The sequence below is a fragment of the Mesoplodon bidens genome (assembly GCF_964165515.1).
Source record: "Mesoplodon bidens genome assembly, chromosome: 3".
NCBI lineage: Eukaryota > Metazoa > Chordata > Mammalia > Artiodactyla > Ziphiidae > Mesoplodon > Mesoplodon bidens.
Genome location: NC_138178.1, coordinates 61,490,223 through 61,515,648, shown reverse-complemented (window position 1 = coordinate 61,515,648; position 25,426 = coordinate 61,490,223). Strand labels below are relative to the sequence as shown.

Sequence of the window (25,426 nt, the reverse complement as noted above, 5' to 3'; positions counted from 1 at the left end):
CCAGTCTTGGGTAAATAAAGAAGTGACAGGAAGTTGCAGAGTGTCGTGACAAGGAGAGGCTCAAGATTTTACAGCTGAATATCATGAGCCACAGAAGAGAGGTTGTTGTTGCTGCACTTGATGGTAGAGGGTGGATGGCCTGGAAGCAGCCCCATGGCTCAGCCCCAGAATGTGAGGAGGAGCTGCCACTCAGAGCAAGTGGTAGGGGCAGCAGTATCCTGGGGAGAGCCAGGCTTCAGTTAAGGAGGAAGTAGAAAAGGCTGTGGGTCTTGGTAATTGAATAACCATGGAGTAAGGCTCCAGAGGGTTGGCAGGGATGGATGATGTGTAGTACAGGTGGCTTGGTGGGGAAGAGGAAACAACCCTTAGAGAGATGGGAGTGTGGGCCCAGAAATGAGCAGAGGTGTTTATGTATTGGGCAGAGTGACAAAGGATGATAGCAGTATGACACAGTAGGCTTCCATGACTATAAAACCATGTCAAGGAAACAAGTTCTAGAGGCAAGCAAAAGTTCACGTATGTGTGTGTATGTATGTGTATATATATACGTGAGAATTTACTATATGACAAAGGAAGCATTTCCAATCAAAAGTGAAAAGATGTATTAGTCAATAAATATGTAGGGATGACTGGTTATCCATTTGGAAAATTTTAAAATCTTTACCTCATGTCAAGCACAAAAGTAAATTCCAGGTATATTAAAGATCTAAGGATATGCTGTAAAACTATTAGAGGGAATCAAAGGAATGATTCACGTAGTCCCAGGGTAGAGGAGGTCTTTCTAAGCAAGCCAATAAAGGAAACCATAAAGAAGACTAACAGATTTGACTACATACAAATTAAAGCAAAAGAACCCATAGGTTAAAGGACAAAATGAGGCAAATATTTGCAACCTTAAAAGAGAAGGTTAAAATCTAGAAAGAGCTCCGCAAATCAATAAAAGAAAATTACCTTTAAAAAAAGTGCAAAGACAAATGAACTTATCTACAAAACAGAAGCAGACTCATAGACATAGAGAACAGACTTGTGGTTGCCAAGTGGGGTGGGTGGAGAGAGGGATGGACTGGGAGTTTGGAATTGGTAGATGCAAACTATTACATATGTTTGGATATTACATATGGAATGGATAAACAAGGTTCTACCCTATAGCACAGGGAACTATATCCAGTCTCTTGGGATAAACCATAATGGGGAAGAATGTAAAAAAAAGAATGTATGTATATGTGTATAACGCAGTCATTTTGATGTACAGCAGAAATTAGCACATTGTAAATCAACTGTACTTCAATAAAAAAAATGTTTTTGTTGGAAAAAAAGTGCAAAGAATATGACCAGTAAATACAAAGCAATGCTCAAATTCAATCATTATTAAAGAAATACAAATTAAAACAATGCTGTATTTCTTTATCAATCAGGCTGGCACAGATGAAAAAGAAGTGACGTAGTCTAGTTTTGGAAGGACGAAAAGATGGGCCCATATATTTTGGCTCAGGTAAACTAGTACAGTAATTTGGAAGAGTAATTGGCAGCATCAAAACTAAAAACTTTAATATTTTTGGCCTAGCATTTCCACCTCTAGGAATTTTCCTACCAAAATCTCTCACAACTGCTTTAACAAGAATATATATATGAATATTTACTAGAGCATTGTTTATAATATTGAAAGCTTAGAAGCATTCCCAAATGTCCACAAAGAGGAGAGAAGTTAGGAGTTTCACCTTTTTTAAATTAATTAATTAATTAATTAATTTTTATTTTTGGCTGCATTGGGTCTTCGTTGCTGTGCACGGGCTTTCTCTAGTTGCAGTGAGTGGGGGCTACTCTTCCTTGTGGTGTGCGGGCTTCTCATTGTGGTGGCTTCTCTTGTTGCGGAGCACAGGCTCTAGGCACATGGGCTTCAGCAGTAGCAACGCGTGGTCTCAGTAGTTGTGCGCAGGCTCTAGGGCATGTGGGCTTCAGTAGTTGTGGCTCGAAGACTCTAGAGCACAGGCTTAGTAGTTGTGGTGCACGGGCTTAGTTGCTCTGCAGCATGTGGGATCTTCCCGGGCCAGGGCTCGAACCCATGTTCCCTGCATTGGCAGGCAGATTCTTAACTGCTGCGCCACCAGGGAAGTCCCCCAGATTAAGTTTTAAAAGTAGAGGAAAAAAGAAAACTTTTACTTACAACTTTTACAAAAGAAGACAGAAAGGAGAATATTCAGGATTCACCTAGGGGCTAGATGGATTGTATCAATATTTCTGAGTAGGTATTAGTAGTCTCTGGTGGGTGAAGAATCTTAGGACTTGTGGGAAGAGGCACCACGGTCCAGACTGAATCCAGCAGCACTATGGAGGGGCTCCAGGCTCAGGGCAGTTGGATTCTTAGACTCCCACTCTACCAGGAGAAGAAGTCTGACAGGGGTGGTCTTGCTTCTTCCCCTAGACACACCGATGCTCTTGTGTATCAGCTGCTTCCCAGGCTTGGAATACCTTTTCCTCTCTTGGTAGCTGGCAGACACCAACTCAAGGTTCAAGGTCCTGCTCGTAGGTCCCCTTTCAAGGTTAAGCCTCTTTTTCTCTGCATGTATTGCTTGGAGGAAGCAATACATGCAGAGAAAAAGAGGGAGAAAATGTGGCATTTTCAGGGTTCTGTAAAGAGTTCATCGTGCTCCTGTGAGAGTTCCCCCACAGGAGCAGAGAAAGATGAGGCTCGAGTTCGTGTAATCATCCAGCAGATTCTGCACTTTAACCTGAGAGCTGTGGGGAACCGTTGTAGGCTTTTGGGCAGAGATTTTCATAATCTGATTTTCATATTAAAAGATCACAAAGGATAAGAGATTGAAATGGGATATATGTGGAGGCAGGGAGAGCAACTGGGAGACTTTTTTACAGTCCAGATGAAAATTCACAAGAGGCTAAATTAAGGCATTGACCCAGTGGGGGTGGGAAGATGGTGGTGATGTCAAGAGCCAGGAAGGATTTTGTAGTTATAACACTTAGTTGGGTCTTTCTTTTTAACTGCTGTAATCTCAGTGCTTAGCACAGGGTTTGGCACATAGACAGTCAATAAGTATGAGTGAATAAACTTGCGCTCTACTCAGAAGGATGGGAGAAGGAAGAGGTTTCTGGTCTGGGTAAATCAGTAGATGGTGCTGTTATCAAACTGAGGGAGAAGGTCAGCCGGGAAGAGGAATGAAGAGTTAGTTCAATTCTGTATTTAAGATTTGAAGTGCTTTTGAGACATTTGAGTGGAGGTACTGTATGACTCTAGAGCTCCAGAAGAGTTGGCATGGAAAGGTAGATCTGAGAATCATCAGTCTACCATGGAAGTGGATGACATTGTCCGGAGAGAGTATAAAGTGAGGAGAAAAAGAGAAGTCTGGAACCCTGGGGAAACCAGCATGTAGGGGTGGGTGAAGGAAAAGGAGAATGAGGAAGCATGTTCAAGGAGTGAGAAGGAAAACCAAGACAGAGCAGTGTCCCTTAAGCTAAGGGAGTTTAGTTTCAGGAAGGTCAGGGCTGTCTGCTGTCTGATGCTGCCAAGAGGTCCTGAAAGTGTTAGTAGCATGCTCCCTCTGTACAGCAGGGATTTTTGTCTGTTTTGATCACTGTTGTTTCCCCAGCACAGAATAGCCTGGCTCATAGTAAGCGCTCAGTAAATAACTGTTGAATGAATGAATGAATTTGTTGAAAAGGATCCCTTGAATTTAGTTGCAGAACTACAGGCCCTTGGTGAAGGCATTTTCAAAGGAGCGATGGTGAAGGAAGCCAGATTATAGTGGACTGAGGAATAGAAAGGAGGTCAGGCAGTGGCTACAAAGAGAGGACTAAGGATGGCCAACTCCATGAGCACCTCTCATGTGCTGGGCACTGAGCTAAGCACTTCACACACTTTAACTCATTTAATCTTCTCAACAGCCCAATGGGGTAGGTACTGTCATGATCACCAGATGAGGAACCTCCAGCTTAGAGGGAAAATAACTTGCTCAGGGTCCCACAGCTAGGAAGTGTTAGAACCCAGATTTGAACCCAGATCTGTCTGACTTTGAAATTCAGCACTGAACTGCTCAGGCTACATTTCCTCTAGAGTTTCTTTTGTAACTGGAAGGAGAGAGAAAGAGTGACTGTTCGAGATGACCTGGAGTCAAGACTAGGAAGACTTGCAAATATTTTAATGCTGATGGGAGAGAATCAGCGGAAAGAAATAATCTGAAGATTTGAGGGGAAAGAGAGATAACTTATACAAGAGGAGCCTGAGTAGAGTTGCAGAGCACAGGTGAAGGGAAGCCCCTTCCACCAAGGTAGGAAAAGGAGAAGGTAAAGACCAGGTGTGTGTTGCAGGTATTTTTGTCAGGGAGGAGCAGGGAAGGTAGAGGTGGATGATTGCTGATTGTCAGCTGAGAGTAAAGGAGGTTGTGATCCAGTTATGGACTTGAAGAAAGTGGTACCAGTCTGAAATAGCTGTTGCAGAGAATAGAAGAAAGCAGTGGCGGAGAAGCAGATTTTCACAATTGGCATCAAGGGCCCATCCAAGATGAGAGACCAGGATAGGTGCACGGAAGGCAGATGTTAGATTGATCCAGGTTGAGGGTTTTGCCCACTGTGTGCAACCGAAGACAGCGACAGGCTGTTGAGAGTGTTGGCTAGATTGTGTTTGAGGTGATGGGTCACCACATCTAGGGCAGCAGTGAAGGAGGTGAGGATGGGAGAGGATTGAGAACAGAAAGGGAATGGAAGGATCATAGTACTGGCATCTGGACAAAGTCCAACAGCAGGAATTGGGTAGTAAAAGGGTCTAGGATTCCCTTGTTCTCGAGTTCCACATCCAGAGCCGACCTGGGATGAATAAGGCTAAATTGTGCTAAAAAGGGGGGCACAAGGGTAGAAGACTAACCGTGGTTATCTCTTCAGAGAAGAAGAGGGGTGCCAAAGATAACTTCTTTTTTCTTTTTGCTGTAAACACTTCTGGGCTGTTTGCATTTTTTTAACTTCTTAAATTTTAAAAAATACAAACTTTTCAGTGAACCCAAAGAAAAGAGCAGGCTTCCACGAAAGCAGGGGGATGAGGGAGCTGTGGAGATGGGAGCAGTGGTCTAGAATGGGACCCCGCAGTATGTGATTTGTCTGCGGAATCACGAAGTACTGGCTCTGAGGAGGAGCAGCTGGGACCTGGTCCTACCCTGCCATTGTTTATCAGGGAGGAAGTGGGAGCCCCGAGACTCGCTCTGCTTGGCAGCAGCAGGGCCAGAACCAGAACTAACCCTTCCTGATCTCCCAGCTCAGTGCTCTGTTTTCCATGCTGCTTCCTGAGCACTTGAGGCTTCAGAATTTCCTGCTGTCCCGCCCGGGCTCATTGCGAGTGTTCCCGTGCGACTGCTGGTGAGCAGGCTGTTTGCCAGACCCTGCTTCCCACACCTCAGTTCTTCCTAGCGCAGGGTGTGTGGGTGTTTGTAGAGGCGGCTGGCTTATCCCCTGCCTATTTCCTGTTCTCTTCAGAGTGGCAACTTGGAGGCGGAAAACCACAATGATGGTCTCTGTTTACATCCTTTAAATGACCCAGTGTCCCTCCTGTTTTGCCAGCTCTCACATCGCTGCCTCCCCTGGTCCTTTCTCCTCAGAGCTTGTTTAAGCAGCAGCCATGACTCTGTGTCTTCTTTATCAGCCCAAACCCACATGAGTCACTGAGAGCACTTAGGATGGGGCTTCTTCACCATGAGATTGGTGGTCAGGGGTGGAGGGATGAGCCCTTAAATTAAGGGCACTGTTCTAGGGGAAAAATCCTTTCATTTTTGTCAGATCTTCAAAGGAGTCTGGGACCTTCCCCACTAAAAGACCATGGATTTAGAGAATGGAGTATAGGTGTGTTTTAGAAAAACAAAAATATAATAACAACAGCAATTAGATGTTTTCTTGTCTTCTAAGTAAGTTCAGATAAACCTGGTGTTTGTGCAGCCTTTCTCCTCATCAGGACAGTGACCATGGCAGTTGCATATGAATAGTTGTGATTTCTCCTCAGTTTGGTAGACTGAGGTCCAGAGGATTAAGACTACAGCTCAGGACTTCTGTCCTCTTTTGCATGCCCGCCTGGGTAGATGTGCACATGAGCTCTCCACACAGTGATATTGGGGCTCCACAATGTGTGGGGTCAGGTGGGGATAAGGAGACAAGGGATGAGGCCGTGGTTTAAGGAGGGATATTCTTTTATAGTTTTCTTCACGCCTGCCTCTCAGTGAAGTCCTCCTTGGTCTTTGGGGTTTGTAGAGATGGCCTGTCTGCTTAGAGAGCTTGGAATGGCCCTGCACATTCTGCTTTGAGTGTGCTCTCTGCCCTGAAAGTCTGGTTGTCCTCCTATGTTGTGGGGATGAATCTTCAGGGTTTAGAATGGAGTTGTGAGTTGGCCTGTCCCAGAATAGCCTCAAATTCTCTTCTGCCTCCAGGGTTTAAGCAGGTATTAGTGTGGGGCAACAGGATATTTACAGGCAGGGGAAAGAATATGTTTGCTCATTATGGTGAGAAAGGGCCCCTGATTGGCTTGCTTCCTGGCCGGCCTGAAAGCCAAGATGCAGCCATGTGGTGTAGTGATCAGGAGATTTGAGCAGGCTTCCTTGAGATGGTTCAAGGCTCCTGGGTTCCTTCTGCCTAGAGTTAGATAACATTTGGGATTCCAGTTTGGTTCTGAATCCTCTCTCCCTGCTTTTTGCCAGACCATCCTACCCCTGACTTTATAGTTCCATAGGAAGTCATGGATGTTGTGGTGCCAGTGGGGATGAATGTGGCTCCAGAAAAAGAATAAGAGAGTGGGAGTTCACTGAGGTTCAGGCTTGGAGTGGTACAATCAGAACCACCCTGAAGGTCACGGAGAAGAACCAGTGGGAGGGTGGGAAGAGACAGTACATTAGTGTTTTGATTTGGGCTTTTTTTTTTTTTTTTTTTCTGCGTAGACTGGGATCTGTTAAACTCTATTAGATAGTATGTTGTCTCCTACTGGGTGGCTTTCCACTGTTGGGAAGAAGTCTGCCTTAGACAGAGAACCTGTTTAGGAAGAGGAAGGAAGGAAGCAGGATGGGCTGGTGGCCACGTGCCTTTGCTGGAGCGCCCGCTAGGTCATCTCAGGCCTCCTTTGCATAGAAGATCCTCCTGTCATCTGCTTCATCTGCTCACATTAGCTCCTGAGCTTTTACAAAGTTGGAAGCTTTCATCTGGAGCCCTCCAGAGCAGTGCTACTTCAAGTGCCACTCTGCAATGAGATGAGAAGCGTACGCACCAGAACGTAAAACGGTTCCCTTCAATAAGAAAACCTTGTTATGAAAAATTGTTAGACCTAAACAGTGTGTTTGCTCTGACATAGTTGCCTCACATTCTGGAGTCATATAAGCTTCCTATCTGGTAACCCACGAGTAACACCGTTTGCAAATCAGCAGCTAATCTGCAGACCACACTTTGACTAGCAGTACTCTAGAGCCATCTTTAGTTCAGAAGCAGTCGTTGAGGTCTTGGAATCATGTGCTTGGCCTCTACAAGTCAGAAACAGAGAGCCCGGTTACAGAGGGCTGCTGCCAGGCCAGTCATACACGGGCCAGGCGGGTTACTGGGGAGAGCAGAGCACGACCGAAGTGACCAAGTTGAACAGATGACTAGGCAGTGCCAAGGGCAGATCCGTCCCCTCCCCCTCACCACGGGCACACAGGCTGAAGGGACCAGAGCCAGCAACCCTTCTGCAGGGCCTTAGTTTTTGCCTGTTGTTTCTGGTGGCAGGTCAGCCTCACTGAGTTCATCCTGTCCTTGCAGGAAAATGGCATACGTCAGAGAAGAATTCGTTGGTTATCCTTGTTGTCACTCCTGGATGTGACCAGTTTCCTTCTTTGGAGTCTGTGGAGAATTGTAAGTACCACCTTGTTCCCTGTTCGAGAAGAGAAAGCACTTGTCTCGAGCTTTAACTCCGGATGGCCTGGCCTAAGTTGCGGATGCTACGCCTGGAGCCCTCCATGAGTGTGGGGACCAGGGCTCACCAAGTGCCTAGAGCCGTCAAAGGTGAATTTTTCCTATGCAGTCTAACCAGCATCTGACAGTTGGCTGTGAACATCACACTGGCTATTCACTGAGTCCCACAGGACACCTGCCTTCTGGACTGAATATAATCCCACTGGCATTTTAGGAACTTGTACACTTTGCTGATTTTCTCTAAGAGACCCTACCCTGGGAAGAGAAGGAGTTTACGGCCGTTTGAACCGAGAGGAAGTCAAGGCGTTGGTTCTGTGGCTGCCACCCGTCTTCCCTGAGCAGCGGCATTTGGGGACATCTCCGTCTGCAAAGCGAACATTCAGGTCTTGGCTTCTTCCTTACGTTCCTGATGGAGTAGCTGAAGCTTGGAGACAAAGGGACAGGAGGGTGATTTCAAAGGCTCTGGGAACGTCGTAACCTGGACTCACTCCTCCGAGCATCCCTCTCCCCTTCATACTTGGAGCTAAAGCCTGGCAGGAATTATGTTTCCGGTGGGGAAACTGACCCACAGGGTGGGTGGTGCTTTATAGAGGAATCTGTATCAGCCTGCCCCTCCTCACACACTGTCTTCCAGGGCCTCGGAGCCACTGGGTGACCACCCTCCCACTTTGGCCCCAGGCCTGAGTGCAGCCTTGCTTGCTCAGGGAACGCCTCCTCTTTGAAAGAAAAAAAAAATGTTATCTTTTTTTTTTTTTTTGGCTGCACCATGCGGCATAAGGAATCTTAGTTCCCCGACTGGGGATCAGACCCGCGCCCCCTGCAGTGGAAGTGCGGAATCTTAACCACTGGACCACCAGGGAAGTCCCTTGTTGTTATTTTTTGTTTTATAATATATTGCATTTTTATTCCTAAATGAAAGAGAACTATCCATATATAACAGGGAAAAATCCACATGGGTGACAGCTTATCTTTTTTTTTTGAATTTTATTTTATTTTTTTATACAGCAGGTTCTTATTCATCTATTTTATTATACATATTAGTGTATATATGTCAATCCCAATCTCTCAGTACATCCCACCACCACCCCCACTCCCTGCTTTCCCCCCTTGGTGTCCATACGTTTGTTCTCTATATCTGTGTCTCTATTTCTGCCTTGCAAACTGGTTTATCTGTACCATTTTTCTAGATTCCACATATATGCGTTAATATACGATATTTGTTTTTTCTCTTTCTGACTTACTTCACTCTGTATGACAGTCTCTAGGTCCATTCATGTCTCTACAAATGACCCAATTTCGTTCTTTTTATGGCTGAGTAACATTCCACAGTATATATATACCACATCTTCTTTATCCATTCATCTGTCGATGGACACTTAGGTTGCTTCCATGACCTGGCTATTGTAAATAGTGCTGCAGTGAACACTGGGGTGCATGTCTTTTTGAATTATGGTTTTCTCTGGGTATATGCCCGGTAGTGGGATTGCTGGATCATATGGTAATTCTATTTTTAGTTTTTTAAGGAACCTCCATACTGTTCTCTTGTTGTTATTTTCTAATCCAAGGATTTACACAGAACATGTGATTGTAATCTGAGCGTAGAAATCCTTAACCAAATGGGGTCGTTTCTGTCATTTCAGACACCCTGACTGTAAATGATGAGCAGTGTTTCCTCCTCTCAGAGACTGTCTGGGGCGCCCTCCGAGGTAACAAGATGGGGCTGACGCTGGGAGAGAGAGAAGGATGATGTGGGAAGGTCAGCCCTGGTGGGGTAGGGGGCAGGACTGGGGGCCCAGTGAACACCCCCACCTTAGGAAGCTTGCTTTATGGTCCAGTTAAGAGTATTTCCCCAGCTCCCTGAAGGGAGTATTCTTACAGCTGTCTCCAGAAGTTGACAGGTGTCAGCCTGTGCAGGGGCAGCCACTCCCCTGGGCAGGTGCTCTGGGGAAGCAGCGGGCAGGCAGCTGGGGAGAGGGGCCCACTCTGCCACAAGCACTGCTTGTTCAGCTCTCCTTTCAGACACATGATTGGAAAGGTTCTTTAAAAACTAGATCAAAAGGAATAGATAAATGTCAAAAAAGAGGTAAGGAGTGGTAAAATATGTAGAACTCTATTATTTGGGGAGAAACTGAGGACTTTGCTAGCTAACGGGTGATAGGCCCCCCTGCCCTTCTTCTTGGCTTACTGAAAAGGTATTCGGTCCCTAGATACAGACTTAGCCAAACAACTCTACCACTTTTGGTAAAAGGTCTGCTGGTGAATGATGAGAGAAATTCTCACTGAACTCCAAACCTTGTTTTGGTTTGTCTTTGTTCCCTAGCTTCTCCTCCCCTCCCCTGTGTTTTGGAGAAACAGCATGCCAACTCCCCTTTCTACCTCTTGTAGCTTTTGTGTGGGTGTTAACTATTAGGCAGGTTAAGGTAGGGGAGATCTGGGACCCCGAGTGCTAGGCGTCAGAGTCAGACTGGAGAGAAGCCCAGATGGTGGTACACTGGAAGTCTGCCTCAAATGAGCTACTGAGTGACCATGAAAGTCTCACAGATTCTTAAATTCTGAAAATTTAGGATTCTGGGAATCCTTCACAGGGCTTCTGCTGGATTTTCAGAAGTGAGGCCCCCCAGCTGTTGAGAACATCTAGTGCTCTGGACTCAGCATGTCTGCCCTTGGGCTTTGCTGGAATCTAGGAGTCTGTGTCCAGTCTTCTGGGGCAGTTGCTGCCTGCCACACCTCAGCTCCCTATAGCTGGTTCTCTTCTTAGGCTCTGAAGAGGAAAAGTGGAGGCTTCTTTGTCTTCTAAGTCCAGCTGTGGACCCAGAAGTTTCTGATTGAGTTTATGAAACTCAAGTCAATGATCACATTCTCACAATTCAGTCTGGGAGAAGTGAAGGGGCAACAGATTGGGGGCCCCTTTTTCTCAGCTCCCTTAGCTCCTGTTGGGTATTATCCATGGAAAGCTTTAACCCCTTGTGAGCTGGCTTGTCCCTGTGTCTGTCCTCATGGGCACACATCTTGGCCTCTCTTCTTTTTTTTTTTTTTTGCGGTACGCAGGCCTCTCACTGTTGTGGCCTCTCCCGTTGCAGAACACAGGCTCTGGACGCGTAGGCTCAGCGGCCATGGCTCACGGGCCCAGCCGCTCCACAGCATGTGGGATCTTCCCGGACTGGGGCACGAACCTGTGTCCCCTGCATCGGCAGGCGGACTCTCAACCACTGCGCCACCAGGGAAGCCCCTTGGCCTCTCTTCTTAATATCTTTGTAAATTCAAGGCTTAGGAAGTATAGATAAGAGGCATGTGGGTTAGTGTATTGCTAGGAGGGGCACAAAAACCCCTTACGCTGCCACCTCCCCAGATAAAATACAGAGTAAAAATAGATACTGGCTTCCTACTAGCCCCTTTTCGTAACTGTTGAGAACCATCAAGCCTACTCTAGATCCCCTCTCACTGTGTGCCCAAGCACTGTGCTGTGCCACATGGGAACCTTCCAAATGGTTCCAAGTCTTTACCCACCTCCCTAAGTCTTTACCATCTGCCTCTCTACTTCCCTGCAGGTCTGGAGACTTTTAGCCAGCTTGTTTGGAGATCTCCTGAGGGCACGGTGAGTGTGGTCCCTCAAAAAGGGCTCCTTTTAAATCTCTGGGGTTTGCTCCCAATGTTGAGAGTCCTGGAAATATCTTATTTTACCTTGAACAGAGTCCTGGTGGCTTGATATGGCCCCAAAAAAGAGTATTCAAGGAGATATGGGTGGAAACTGGTTTGGTAGATTTTGCCAGTTGGGGTATAACTTAGTTCACCCTGGGTCATTGTTTAGCAATGACCTTGAGACCACACTGCTTTGAAGAAAATATTAACAGTCAGTGAAAATCTGGAATGTGTGGGCTGAGTGGTATGTGGGACGGCTGTATTTGGCTGGCACAGGACAGTTGCTCTCTGGACAGGTACCTGCTTATGGTCATTGAGGTAGAGGTGTGCGGTGTTTGTGGAGACAGTTACCCTGCAGAACAGTCACAGGTTGGCTTTTCAGGAATCTTGGAAGACTTTTCTCATCCCCCTCCACCCCACTGGTGAATTTCCTTTGAATCTTAACATGTTCGGTGTTTGGTCCACACAGTTCTATATCAACAAGACGGAGATTGAGGACTTCCCCCGCTTCCCTCACCGGGGCTTGTTGTTGGATACGTCTCGCCATTACCTGCCACTGGCTAGCATCCTGGACACTCTGGTACCCAGGCCTTAAGGCCTTCTTTGCCCTCAGGGTTCTGGGGTAATGGGACAACAGATAGATCAGGTGCCATATTCTTAAAGAGTTACAGAGAGAATGTGCATAACTTTATGAGCTCCCGGGAAAAATGTAAAAGATGACCTGCTCCAAGATTCAAAAAAATAACAAGAGTGATTTAAACCTACCCCACTGGCTACTGAGGACCAATGTCCGGGCTGTCTCCAGCGATGCAGGAAGTGGTTTGGGGAATTGACTTCTTTGACTGAGCAGAGCTAACTTTAGTTAGTACAAAGTCATAGGAAAGAGATGTTCAAAAGCCTTAGCTGGGGATGTTCCTAACTGTCTTGAATTTGATGGGCAGTCTTACCTGACAGCTGCTGATCTAGCTCATGTGTCTAACTTTTCCTTTGCTCTCCTGATGGAACCAAAGAAGTGGACACATCCACCAGTTTGGGCATCTGAGATTTATGGACTATAGGGCTACTAAATTCACAACAGACCTCACAGTTTGGAGAAACACTAATCAGACAACCCAAAACAAATGGCAGGAGGAAATATTAGTTTTCAGGGTATTGTGGGGCTTTCTGAAGACCGCAGGTTACCACGGAGCTGCAGCGCTCCTCTCGATGTGACCGTAACTCATCCCCCAAAGAGGAGATACTACTTCTGTCAGCCATCTCTGCATGTGCAGGGTCTTCCCCTTCCCTCCACGCCAGGCACAACCCGATGGGAGGGTTTGATAGGGAGAACCTGTGAACACTTAGCAGGAAGCTGGGCAGGTCGAGCCTGTTAAAGTGTGTGGAGCAGCCTGCCAAGCTTGGGGCTGAAGCTGGAGAAGTGCTGAGTTAACAGTGCGTGCTCTGACCTACAGGATGTCATGGCGTACAATAAATTCAACGTGTTCCACTGGCATCTGGTTGATGACTCTTCCTTCCCATATGAGAGCTTCACTTTTCCAGACCTCACCAAAAAGGTATGCCTTAATTTCGCCCAGACCAAGTTGATGGCTTGAAGTCTGAACCTGGCTATGGCTCCCTGCTGGCAAGGACACCAGCTCTCCTCCTAACCAGCCAGTTTTAGGTACACACTGACATATAGGGGGTGGGCACTGGATTTGGAGTCAGGAGACCTGAGTTCAGGTCCAAACTACACCATTCATTTGCTCTGTGACCTTCAGGAGAGACTCTCTCCTGGTCCCATCTTCTTTTTATTTATCTATATTTGGTTAGCTGGGCATAATAACTACCTTGTTCATCTCACTGGCATCGTGGCACTGAGATAAGACAGTAAATGTGATAGCTTGTGGGAAATTATGGAGAAGTTCCTTGAAGACAACCCTGATACCAAAGGGCTGTTGGTAGATTTTCTGAGATCCAGGGGGGTCCAGAAGGCATTTTGAGTATCCTTTCCTCTGCTAGCCTTCAGGAAATGAGATCCTGAATGGTGTTTTGTGCCTTTCAGGGGTCCTACAACCCTGCCACCCACATCTACACAGCACAGGATGTGAAGGAGGTGATTGAATATGCGCGGCTTCGGGGTATCCGTGTGTTGGCAGAGTTCGACACTCCTGGCCACACTCTGTCATGGGGACCAGGTAAGAATAATGTCTGGAGGTGGAAGGGAGTCTACTGATTCCCCTCAATGGGACTTTAGGATATTGGCTCTTGGATGTAGCATGCCTCAGCCTTGGTCTCTGGAAGAATGTTTTCCATCAACTTTTTCCACTGGGAATTTAGATAGGCAGAATTTACTTTGGGCGAAGGAGCCCGCTTCTTACTATTAAAATATGGGCAGGGACTTCCCTGGTGGCGCAGTGGTTAAGAATCCGCCTGCCAATGAAGGGGACATGGGTTCGAGCCCTGGTCCAGGAAGATCCCACATGCCGCGGAGCAGCTAAGCCCGTGTGCCACAACTACTGAGCCTGTGCCCTAGAGCCCGCGAGCCACAACTACTGAGCCTGCGAGCCACAGCTACTGAAGCCCGTGCACCTAGAGCCTGTGCTCTGCAACAGTGAGAAGCCCATGTACCTCAACGAAGAGTAGCCCCTGTTCTCTGCAACTAGAGAAAGCCTGTGCACAGCAACAAAGACCCAATGCAGCCAAATAAATAAATAAATTAAAAGGGCAAATTCTTCTCAGACGTCCTTGCCTCATGATGCCCTTGTACGTTGTTGTGCCCTAGAGTGGAAGAAAGATTTTGCCAGTTTTGCTGGATCAGGCTGTCTGCTTTTCTGCCCATAGGCTACGTGAGGGCAGACTTTGGGACCGAGGGTGACCCCTGCTGGAAGAGTGTGTCAAGGCAGGAGTATGTGTGTGACAGTTGTCTGTGTATGATTGTGGACATATTTGTATTTCTTTGATTGTCACTAAATGCTCATAATTACCAGTGTCTGTGAATGCCTGAGTGTTCCTGTCTGTGTGCATGTAATATCTGAATGCAATTGTCATCATGTATGTGACTGTATGTGGGGTCTGTGTATTTGTGACACTAGTATGAGGTTCTCTATTGCCTTAGGTGTCCCTGGATTATTAACTCCTTGCTACTCTGGGTCCCACCCTTCTGGCACCTTTGGGCCAGTGAATCCCGCTCTCAACAATACCTATGAGTTCATGAGCACATTCTTCTTGGAGATCAGCTCTGTCTTCCCAGATTTTTATCTTCACCTTGGAGGAGATGAGGTTGATTTCACCTGCTGGTATGAGCCCTGTGACCTTCCCATCCTGGCCTGATGAACTGCCTACTCAGAGTAGAGGTTAGCCCCTGAGAAGCTACCTGTCTCAGGTGTTCCTCATCTGTCTCCATCCTGATGGCTCAGGTCTTCGGCCTTTTCTCTCTCCACCTACAGAGAGGCCCTACCTGATTTTGGCAAGGCTGTGAATGTGAAACTCTCCTTTCCTCTTGTCATAGCCTTGAGATATTTACAGAAAAACCAGCTCTGGGCACAGAATTGTCTTGGAAAAATCAGGATAGAGAAAAACAATCCCTGCTTTTGACAGCTTAAAATAGTCTGGTTGAAGAGACAGGACACATATGAATTCGAGGCTAATATATGACAGTGTCTAGTTAGTATTATATTGTAAGCTTCCCACCCTCAGATCTGCTTAGCTCAAAAGAGGCTCAGGGGCTTCTTGGCGAAGTGGGCACTAGCGCTGGATCTGAGGAAAGAGTGGAGGAGGGAAAAAACAAAATGTAGACCTTGTGGGATAAGGGAGCTGCAATGGGTGACAGCAATGCTTGTATCCAACTGGAATAAAGAATAAATATTAAGGGAAAAGCAGACTATGCCCAGGGTATGGGAGGTAAGAGACAGAAGCCAGAATCCAGTGTGCTGGAGCCCCAAGCCAAGACCTCAGAGCCACGTGTCATAGCCCAGAGAGACTGATATGTGTTCTCTTTGAGGGTGAACTTGAAGCTCTTCAGATCCAGACTCAGCCTTTCTCAGCCTATGTCAGTGGCCCCCTTCATTTAGCTTTGTTTAGCCACACCTCCCAAATTTGTGGCCTCTTGAGATCCTCAGTCGATTGGTTTTTCAGGTGAAAAAAAGGAGTTGTGGGAGGCCAGGTGATACATCCCCAAGCTCTGGGCTTTGAGGATGTCAAAAGAATTAATTTTCATTTTCTTTTGGGATTCAGGAAGTCCAACCCAGATATCCAGGCCTTTATGAAGAAGAAAGGCTTTGGTGAGGACTTCAAGCAGCTGGAGTCCTTCTACATCCAGACGTGAGGAAGGAGGGAGGGTGGGCAGGGTCCCTGGTCCCTGGGGGTCAACTCCTGTGGAGTCCTCACTTTCCATAGCAGGACCAGGACCTGCTGGACCACTCTCTGGGCCCCTGAAGGGGTCCTTTGTCATGTCCTTTCGTTGGAGTGGTTGATTCCCAACTGGTCAGTCAGGAATGGGCCCCTAACCAGGCTCAGCCCCCAGGGCACTGGCACCTGTAGCACAGAGCCTGTCTGAACTAAGCAGACATTCTCTTTACTCTCTAAGGCTGCTGGACATCGTCTCTGCCTACGGCAAGGGCTATGTGGTGTGGCAGGAGGTGTTTGATAATAAAGTAAAGGTGAGCCAGGGGCAGAGAGAAGGGGCCACCCTCGGTGCCTCCTCGTGGTCTCCCATCCCTTCCCTGCTCCTGGGCAGGTACAGAGGTTTGAGCCCTGGGTGTGGGTGTCAGAGCCTCCATCTGTCTTCCCTCACTATGAACGGATCAAGTTATTTCTGCTGCTAGGTTACTTGGGATTCCTGAAACTGGCATGATGGGTTGAGTTTTCCTGCCTGTGTCATAGACTAGGATCTTCCAGGGCTACCTTCTCCTTCATTGTCGAGCAGTAAGATCCCAGCTTCCTGCCACGTCAGGGGCTCTGCAGGAACCTCGTCCCATCCTCAGAAGCATCTGGAGATGCTTGGACATGGTAGCTCCTGATCTGATGAGTCTCCTGGGCCCCACTGCTTGTCTCCCTTAGCTCACAGCCAGTGTTACTATCTCAGTGTAGACAGGGAAGCTGCAGAAAGACTGGGGGAGAGGCAGCAGGGAGCTCTCCTAGGGCCTATGGGGCCCTCGGCCTCTGCACTGGGCTAGAAGCTCAGTGCTTAGGAGTCACAGAGAAATGCTTTGCTGCTGGGGAGCAGAGGGAACACATACCCCTTGGCCTGGGTTGCTTGCATAACACCGTGGCCCGGGAATCTCCTACTGCCCTTTGACCTTTCCTGACAGGTTCAGCCAGACACAGTCATCCAGGTATGGCGAGAAGAGATGCCTGTAAGGTACATGAAGGAGATGGAACTGGTCACCAGTGCCGGCTTCCGGGCCCTGCTTTCTGCCCCCTGGTACCTGAACCACATAACTTATGGCCCTGACTGGAAGAATATCTACATGGTGGAGCCACTGGCATTTGAAGGTAAACAGGGAGCTCTCCTTGCTGCCAAAGGCGGCTGAGTGGGGTACAGGGCGGAAGCCAGGAGATTCTGGGCTGGACATTGCAGGTCAACAGACGAAATGACCTATCTGAGGAGAGGGCCACGTTGGGAAGGCGGTAGAGGCCTGTGGTTGCTTGTTTTCCCTCAGGTAGCCCTGAGCAGAAGGCTCTGGTGATCGGCGGAGAGGCCTGTATGTGGGGAGAGTATGTGGACAGCACAAACCTGGTCCCCAGGCTCTGGTAAGGGCTTCCGGGGGATGTGGAGGGTTGGGCCTGTGGGCGTGGGTTCTCCCTCACAGGCTCAATCCCGTCCAGCCTCCCCCAGCCGAGCACCCTCCTTTCAGGCCTGGGAGAGAAGGGGCATCGCAGTGTTGCCCCTGTTTGTATGTAAGTCACCTCCCACCTGACTTGCATATTTACTCCTCCAGCCCATTAGGTGTGTCGGATGGAGACTGTTGTCCCCATTTCACAGATAGAGATAAGGAGTCCTGGAGAACACGTTGAAAGAATGTTCCCTTCGGGATGGCTTGCTCAGGATCCAGCCCTGAAGTGCATGTGATAAGGCTCCTCTATGCTGTCCCCTCAGAGGCTGCAGCCCCTCACCAAGTCTGGTTGGGTGCGTAGAGTTTACATTTTGAGAACAGCTGCTGCGGCCGCTCTCAGTAACTGTTCACGACGCCTTTAAGACGTAATCTGGTTCCCCTGTGTTTGGGAGAGGAGGAGATGGGATCCCGATCCCCATTTTACTGAAGATGGAGCTGGGCCCTAGAAGTCCCTGTGAGCCCTCCAGCCGGCTGTCACTCTGATTAAGGTGTCGATCACGTCCCTTGTCCCCAGGCTAGTCCAGGGTGCCTAAACAAGAGGCTGTGGGTGTCCAGCACCCTTGCCAGGAATCCAGGGCCCAACCTGGTGCGTGTCCCCTTTCCTGCAGGCCTAGAGCAGGGGCTGTTGCCGAGAGGCTGTGGAGCAACAAGATGGTGACCAACCTGGACTTTGCCTATAAACGTTTGGCACACTTCCGCTGTGAGCTGCTGAGGTACGCAGGCCATGGGCAGGTTGGGGGCTGAGGACCCCTACTGACAGGAAAAGAATACTGATAACAGCTGACACTTGCAGGGGCCTACTGTGTGTGGCAAGCCCTGCGCTCAGCCCTCTGCCAGCATTGCTTCATTGACTCTTTACCATAACCCTATAAGGGGGATGTAGTTTTATCCCCATTTCAGAGGTAGGCAGCTGACGCACAGAGCAGTTAAGTAACTTGCCCAAAGTTGCTCAGAACCAGGATATGAACCAGGCTGACTTCAGAGTCTGCGCTCGTAGCCATGGCCATGCTTTTATGGGTTCTCATGACACCTGTGCCCCTGTTAGGATGGGCCTGCGTAAGATGGTCATTTCCCTGATTCATTCACTTACTAGGTCTTGAGGCCCTAGGGGAAACAGCCTAGTAGAGAGGGGAGTCCCAGGCTGAGAGCCAAGCATGGTGGGGTCTAAGCCTCAACTGTCTGTAATTTACTGGGCGACTTTAAGCTAGTTCCTTACCATCTCTGAGCACATAACTTATTTGGGTAATAAAGGAGGCATGCCTAGAGGTACCCTAAGGAGATTGGTCAGGTCCTGGAACTTGTGAGGCTGAGACCTAAGGATGGGATTTCATGTCCACACCCTGTGCATGGGCTGGACAGTGCCTCGGTTCCCCCCCTCACCACATTTACAGAGTTTTAGAGCCATTAATGGGAGCTCAGTGGGCCAGGAGCACTGGGCACCCCTTAGGCATCCACCTTTTTTCTAAAGGTACTGAGTTATTTGGGGCTGGGGCACAGAAACAGGCAAGTCAGAAATACGGAGGTGTTCCTCAAGGTTCCGGGGTGTCCCTGTATCAAAATCACCTGGGGCACCTGTTCAGATTGCAGATTCTTGCCAACACACAGCCCCACCCCAAGCAAGAATCTCTGGAAGTGAGACCCCCCCAAGGAATTTTGGTCTAGTGGCAGTTTGAAACCCACTGAACTGGGGGAAGGGGAGAGCATTGGTTGTGGTGGAGAAGGTGTTGCTGGGGCCCAAGACCGTGCCCCTTCCGAGGGGCTCATCTCGCCCTGTTTCTTTACGTCTTCTCGCAGGCGGGGTGTCCAGGCCCAGCCCCTCAGCGTAGGCTACTGTGACGTGGAGTTTGAACAAACCTGAGCAAGTACCCCAGGCACCGAGGAGGGTGCTGGCCCTAGGAGAGCGGTCGCGGGGCCAGGCTTCCACTGTACCCCACCCAGGGGAAGGGGCCTGTGTGCCTGGAGACAAGGGGGCTGGTGTTGGTGCTGGTGTCCAATAAAGACTGATGTGGCGTTTTTCTATAATGAATGTGGATTACCTGTGTGAAAAAAAATGTGAGTGGCCCTAGGGTAAGGGAGCTGCCAGAACTGGCCTTCTGCCCCTGAGGATGATAGGGCTCAGCGGGGCCCAGCCAGGTTGGGCTCAGTCAGTATCTGCCCCTGGAGGGATCTTATAAGTTGAGGGCTGGGAATGAAACCTGTAGCCTTTGTGCTGTCCTGCTCCGCCTGAGTTATGATGCCTCTCCAGCCCCACACATAGTCCAGACACATACCCCATCCTTAGACTCATCACTTAGACCTCCAAGGCTTCTGTATACAGAAGACACCATAGGGGACCAAAGAAGTTCTGGGAAGCAGCAGGGGCTCCAGCCCCAACCTGGTCACAGAATAGCTCCTCCCCCATGCATACTCACAAACTTCCCTCCCCTAGAGCTTTTCTTCTGCTTTGGGTTTCTTGTTACTTCAATTGCATGCAACCATTATTAAATATTGAACACATTCTATGGTCTTGGCACTGTGGTAGGTGCCAAGAATTTGAAGAACTTAGTCCCCAGAGGCCCTGTTCAACTCCCCCAAATGGCAGCAACTTCCACCCCTCCTCCCACCCATTTTCAGTCCAATAGCATCTTCTCAGAGAATTGATGGCACAGCTGAGACCATGACAGGGAAGCCCCTGGGGGACCAAGAGGGGGGCATGTGGCTCTGGAAGAGTGTCTTTGCACAAGTTGACCAGTTTTCCCTAGGAGGAACTGGCTCATCGTGGACCCAGACTGCCCCCTAGTGGTTTCATTTTCACAAGTGACAGTGCAGCCCAGAGGCTGGGCGGTAGTGGACAGCAGCAGTTTTAGATGAGGATTTCTTTGACCATTTTTTTTCTTTTACCTGTCCCTGGGCTGGAAGGACAAAGGAGAGGTCCCAGGCATTTCTTTCAGAAAGTTTCCAATCTAGTGGATACAGAAACTTGGGGAAAGCAGGCCTGAGAAGGGATCTCAGTAAAATTTGGTCCTTAAATAGCATCCTTCAGTCCCTTCATCATGCTCCTTTGGGGACTTGGTTGGACGTACACCAGCCTGGCCTTCTTGCACTGTTACCATAGGGGCAGGTTGGGCACCTTCTACCTGCAGAATCCTCTAGGGAAAGGGTATTCGCACAGCCCAGATAAGCCGAGCCCAGGGCTCTGGCCTGGAGAGATACGAGTTAAATAAGGCTCTACCATCTGTACCCACCAAAGCAGCACCCTTACTCTCTATTACCCGGAGAAGCCTTTGGGGTAGTCCCAGGCAAGGACCCTGCAGAAATGCTGCTATACTTCAAGTGCCCCTGCTTCCTTCCTGATCATAACTGGAATATTGCTTTTGTTTGGGATAATGTTAAATAAAAAAGATCAGACACTAAATTGTAAGTCTCAAGTCAATGAAGGAAGAGACCATGAAAACACCTGTATTAAAGCAGTAAAGGTCTATGATTTCTTACTCGTCTCGTAAACATTTTCTTTAATGTTGTTATTTTTACAATTAAAAAAATCAGTGTGGGCCTTCCCTTGTGGCGCAGTGGTTGAGAGTCCACCTGCCGATGCAGGGGACACGGGTTTGTGCTCCGGTCCGGGAAGATCCCACATGCCATGGAGCGGCTGGGCCCGTGAGCCATGGCCGCTGAGCCTGCGCGTCTGGAGCCTGTGCTCCGCAACGGGAGAGGCCACAACAGTGAGAGGCCCGCGTACCGCAAAAAAAAAAAAAATCAGTGTGGCCTGATCAAGTGGTGGGATGTGCTGATCCCCAGCCTCCACCACTGCATCTCTGGGCCCACTGATCATGACAGCATTTACCTGAAGGTCATCATCAGACCTTGAACTGCTCACAGGTCAGAGACAGTGCCCGTAGCAACCGCCCAGTCGGTTCCGATGCACAGAATCACTGCTTCCCCACCTCATCTCCCTTAACCTGTCCCACCCTGTGCTGGGCCAGACTCCTCTGGCCTGCTTGTGTTCTCTGTTCACCACCAGGGGGCGGGGAAGTGCCTGGACTGATTTCCTGGCTCTAGTTATCTTTGGGCACAAAGGGTCTGCCCCTGCTCTCCTCTGAATCTCGTAAGGATGCAAAGCAGCCTTAATGGGAATATAAGTAAAGGAGTGAATGGAGGCTGGGAGGACATTCACCTCCTTGGTAGGAGTTGGGGCAGTGAGCCAGGTACCCCTCCCTTCTTGGAAACCTGATGTTTTGAGGTGCACCTCCGTGGATTAGCATAGGGATAGGCTAGCAGAGGACTTGGGAGCACAGGTGCTCCATAGCACTAGTGATTGGGGACACAGCAAGGGGTGAGGAAAGCCAAATGATACTTGGCTCTCCAAGGGAAAGGTGAAAAAAGGATTCTATGATATAGATTGAATTTAACTGATAGCAATGTAGATGTACACGCCTAGTGGCAACATTGCTAGCACTCTAAAGTTTAGATTTTTATAGTTTTTGTCAATATCACTTGTAAGATTAATCAGTACAGGCTGTGACAATTGTGTATCATGTGCTTTTTTTCACTAAGAAAGAAAATAAGTAGGAATTGTCTTTGTCTTAAAATCATTCTGTATTTCTTCCTTTATAAATAAACACTGAAAGTTTGAAAATCAGTGTCCCTTTATACTGTTAATAAATATATAAATAATATAAATACATATTAACTACCTTCAGTGAAGCATTTACTTGTTGATTTTTTTTCGATACTGTTCACTCTAACTATATATAAATCTTCACATTTGTTTTTTAAAATCCTTTTTGAAGTAGCCCTGTGTGTGTGTGTGTGTGTGTGTGTGTGTATTTTACTGCATTTTTCAGTGAGGTTTTTAAAAATGGAAATGTCCATGAACCTTGCTTATCTTCACAGTAATAACCATATTCTAACCACATCCATGTTAGGTCTTCCCTGCCACAGTAAGAACTTTTATTTAATGATTTCAAATGTTTCGAACAATACTGTAGAGAATAAAATAATACACACAGTATAACCACCACTTAGCTTTATCACATCTTAGTAGTTGTGTTTGCTTCAGATTTGTTGTCTTTTTAAGAGATGAAACATTATATATGTCCCCCTTCCCAGTTCCATTCTCTTGCTTCTCAAAATAACCACTTTCTAGCTTTTATTTCAAATCTTACTTCCTCTGGAATATCTGATACTTAGCTATGATTTTTCTTCATTGTTAATAAATTCTTTATGGCTCACTTCATAGCAAATGAGGAAGGGATGTTTTGGGAAGCCACTCAGAAAAGGGGTGTGTGTGTGTGTGTATGTATAGACAGACAGCTGGCAGGCAGACATGGGAAGAGGGACATCTGTGCTGTGCTGATGTGCTGCTGGACTTAAGAGCGGATGTTGGGGGCACCTGGATAATTATTATAAAAGATATTTATTTAAGAAGAAAATATTTGGAGAAAACTATGCAAACGTTTGTCTATACTCACATAAGTCAGAAATTTGAGTGAAGATATTTGGGGAAATCCATCCAGGGGAACAAAAATGCTTTGTCATTTTTTTTTTAATGTATTATTTATTTATTTATTTTGGTTGTGCCTGGTCTTCGTTGCAGCACACGGGATCTTTTCGTTGTGGCATGACGACTCTTAGTCGTGGCATGCATGCGGGATCTAGTTCTCAGACCAGGGATCGAACCCGGGCCCCCTGCATTGAGAGTGCAGAGTCTTACCCACTGGACCACCAGGGAAGTCCCTGCTTTGTCATTTTTATGTGCTTGCTGTGTCAGGCGCTGTTATAAGCACTCGATTGGATGTTAGTTTATTTAATCCTCATCCCAACCAGTGAGGTAGGTATCAATATTATCCTCACCTGACAGATAAGGAAACAGACATAGACAGTTTAAATGATTTGTTCATGGTTAGATAGCTAGGCTGAGTCAGGATTTGTGCTCAGGGACTATGGATCCAAGCTCGCCTAGTTAATTCTAGCCTGTCCTGCGCCCCGCCATCAGCCACAGCCCCAAACTGAACCAGACATCTTCCTGCTCTTGAGCTCCACGTTCAGACAGACACACAGATAAAGCTGGGTACTCAACTATGTCTGGGCTCAATTTCCTCCCACTTTTCAAACTCTTCCTTACAAATGGTTCCTTTCAGCACACACACATGCACAGTCTCCCTTTTTTTTTTTAATTTTAATTTTTTTTGGCTGCGTTGGGTCTTCGTTGCTGCACGCAGACTTTCTCTAGTTGTGGTGAGAGGGGGCTACTCTTGGTTGCGGTGCGCGGGCTTCTCATTGTAGTGGCTTCTCTTGTTGTGGAGCACAGGCTCTAGGCACGTGGGCGTCAGTAGTTGTGGCACACAGGCTCAGTAGTTGTGGCTTGCAGGCTCTAGAGCGCAGGCTCAGTAGTGGCACATGGGCTTAGTTGCTCCACAGCATGTGGGATCTTCCCGGACCAGGGCTCGAACCCGTGTCCCCCTGCATTGGCAGGCAGGTTCTTAACCACTGTGTCACCAGGGAAGCCCCATCTCCCTTGTCTTTAAACAAAAACTCTCCGGCCTGCTTTTTCTCAGTCAGGTTGCCGGAACCAACTGCAAGTTTGGCTCCATTTCTCCACTTCTCATTCAGTCCTCATGAAGGCTGCTCTCACTGAGGCCAACAATAACCTACATGTTGCCGAGTCAAGGGACATTTCTCAATAATAATGAAAACATTACTTGACCTTTCCTTGTATTTTGAGATTTTGATCACTCCTTTGATATTCATTCTTCCCAGACTTCTTTGACACCATCCTTCCCTGAGTTTTCTCCTACATCTTTCATGATTGTTTCTCAGCCTGCATCACTGACTCTTCCAGCAAACTCCCATCCCACAACCAATCATGTTTTTAAGGGTCTGTCCTCTTTCCTCTTCTATACTTTCTTCTCAGTGATCTCGTTTACATACAACCAAATCTTTAACTATATGTATATATCTATATCTATATCCTCTGAGCCCCAAACTCATCCACTTCATATCACCCGAAGCTCATGTGCCAGACAGAATTCATCACCTTTCTTCATAGCTCCCTACTCTACTCCTATACCACTCTTCTGCCACTCATTTGAGCCAAAATCTGGGAATCATCCTTAATTGCTCCCTATCTGTCACAATTGCCTTCTAATCTGTCACCAAGTCACGCCCACTCTGTATCAGTAAATCTTAGAGCCATTTACTCCCCTCCATCTGCACTGCCACCATCTTTTTATAAGCACATAACATCTACCCTGAACTTGGAAGAGGATCCTGATGCACCTGCCTCAAGTCTTTTTTTTTTTTTTTTGCGGTACGCGGGTCTCTCACTGTTGTGGCCTCTCCCATTGCGGAGCACAGGCTCCAGACGCGCAGGCTCAGCAGCCATGGCTCACGGGCCTAGCCGCTCCGCGGCATGTGGGATCATCCCAGACCGGGGCACGAACCTGCATCCCCTGCATCGGCAGGCGGACTCTCAACCGCTGCGCCACCAGGGAAGCCCCTCAAGTCATCTTTTTAAGCTGCAAGTCAGGTTATGTCAATTTCTTGCTTTTAATTTTTCCAAATTGCCCCCTTGTCTAATTCACTTAGCAGGGTATGTTAGTCTCCGACTTCAAGATGCTGTGTTTCTTGAGCTCTCCATCATCATTTCCTGACTCTATCTGCATTAGTCAAGACTTCTTTAGTTGCAGGGAAACAACTCAAATTGGCTTAAGCAAAAATAAATGAACAAATAAAAAATAACATTGCCTCATGTAACAAGAGTCAACAATTATATGATCCTAGGAATAAATCTAATGAAAGACATATAAGAACTTTATAGAGTAAATTATTAAAATTTTCAAAAACACGCAGATGTCTTCGGAAAGAAGACCCAAATGTAGATATGTAACATGTTCAAAAATGAGATGACCCAATATTGTAAAGATTTTTAAATTATCTGTAGATTCATTGGGATTCCAGTTAAAACCGAAATTTATTTTTATTCTTAATCTAATGAATAACAGTTTGTTCAAAATAATAACAGCAATGTTATTGATTATGATATCTTATGGATAAGTGAAATAAATGACAGCAGT

General features: G+C 47.4%; 2 protein-coding genes across 2 annotated transcripts in view; one reads left to right on the top strand and one right to left on the bottom strand.

The window, feature by feature from the left end:
- HEXA (hexosaminidase subunit alpha) overlaps positions 1-19,394 on the top strand; it is a 39,330-nt gene extending 19,936 nt beyond the window's left edge. The window contains exons 2-14 of the mRNA XM_081228015.1: positions 7,768-7,860; positions 9,561-9,626; positions 11,469-11,515; positions 12,029-12,139; positions 13,011-13,112; positions 13,601-13,733; positions 14,654-14,834; positions 15,772-15,858; positions 16,124-16,196; positions 16,848-17,031; positions 17,199-17,289; positions 17,981-18,085; positions 19,167-19,394. Of these exons, the coding sequence (XP_081084141.1) occupies positions 7,768-7,860; positions 9,561-9,626; positions 11,469-11,515; positions 12,029-12,139; positions 13,011-13,112; positions 13,601-13,733; positions 14,654-14,834; positions 15,772-15,858; positions 16,124-16,196; positions 16,848-17,031; positions 17,199-17,289; positions 17,981-18,085; positions 19,167-19,230 (1,337 nt within the window). The 3' untranslated portion in view covers positions 19,231-19,394. The remainder of the gene's footprint in view (positions 1-7,767; positions 7,861-9,560; positions 9,627-11,468; positions 11,516-12,028; positions 12,140-13,010; positions 13,113-13,600; positions 13,734-14,653; positions 14,835-15,771; positions 15,859-16,123; positions 16,197-16,847; positions 17,032-17,198; positions 17,290-17,980; positions 18,086-19,166) is intronic.
- The window catches only part of BBS4 (Bardet-Biedl syndrome 4), a 426,848-nt gene that overhangs the window by 265,766 nt on the left and 135,656 nt on the right, over positions 1-25,426 (bottom strand). The window lies entirely within an intron of this gene.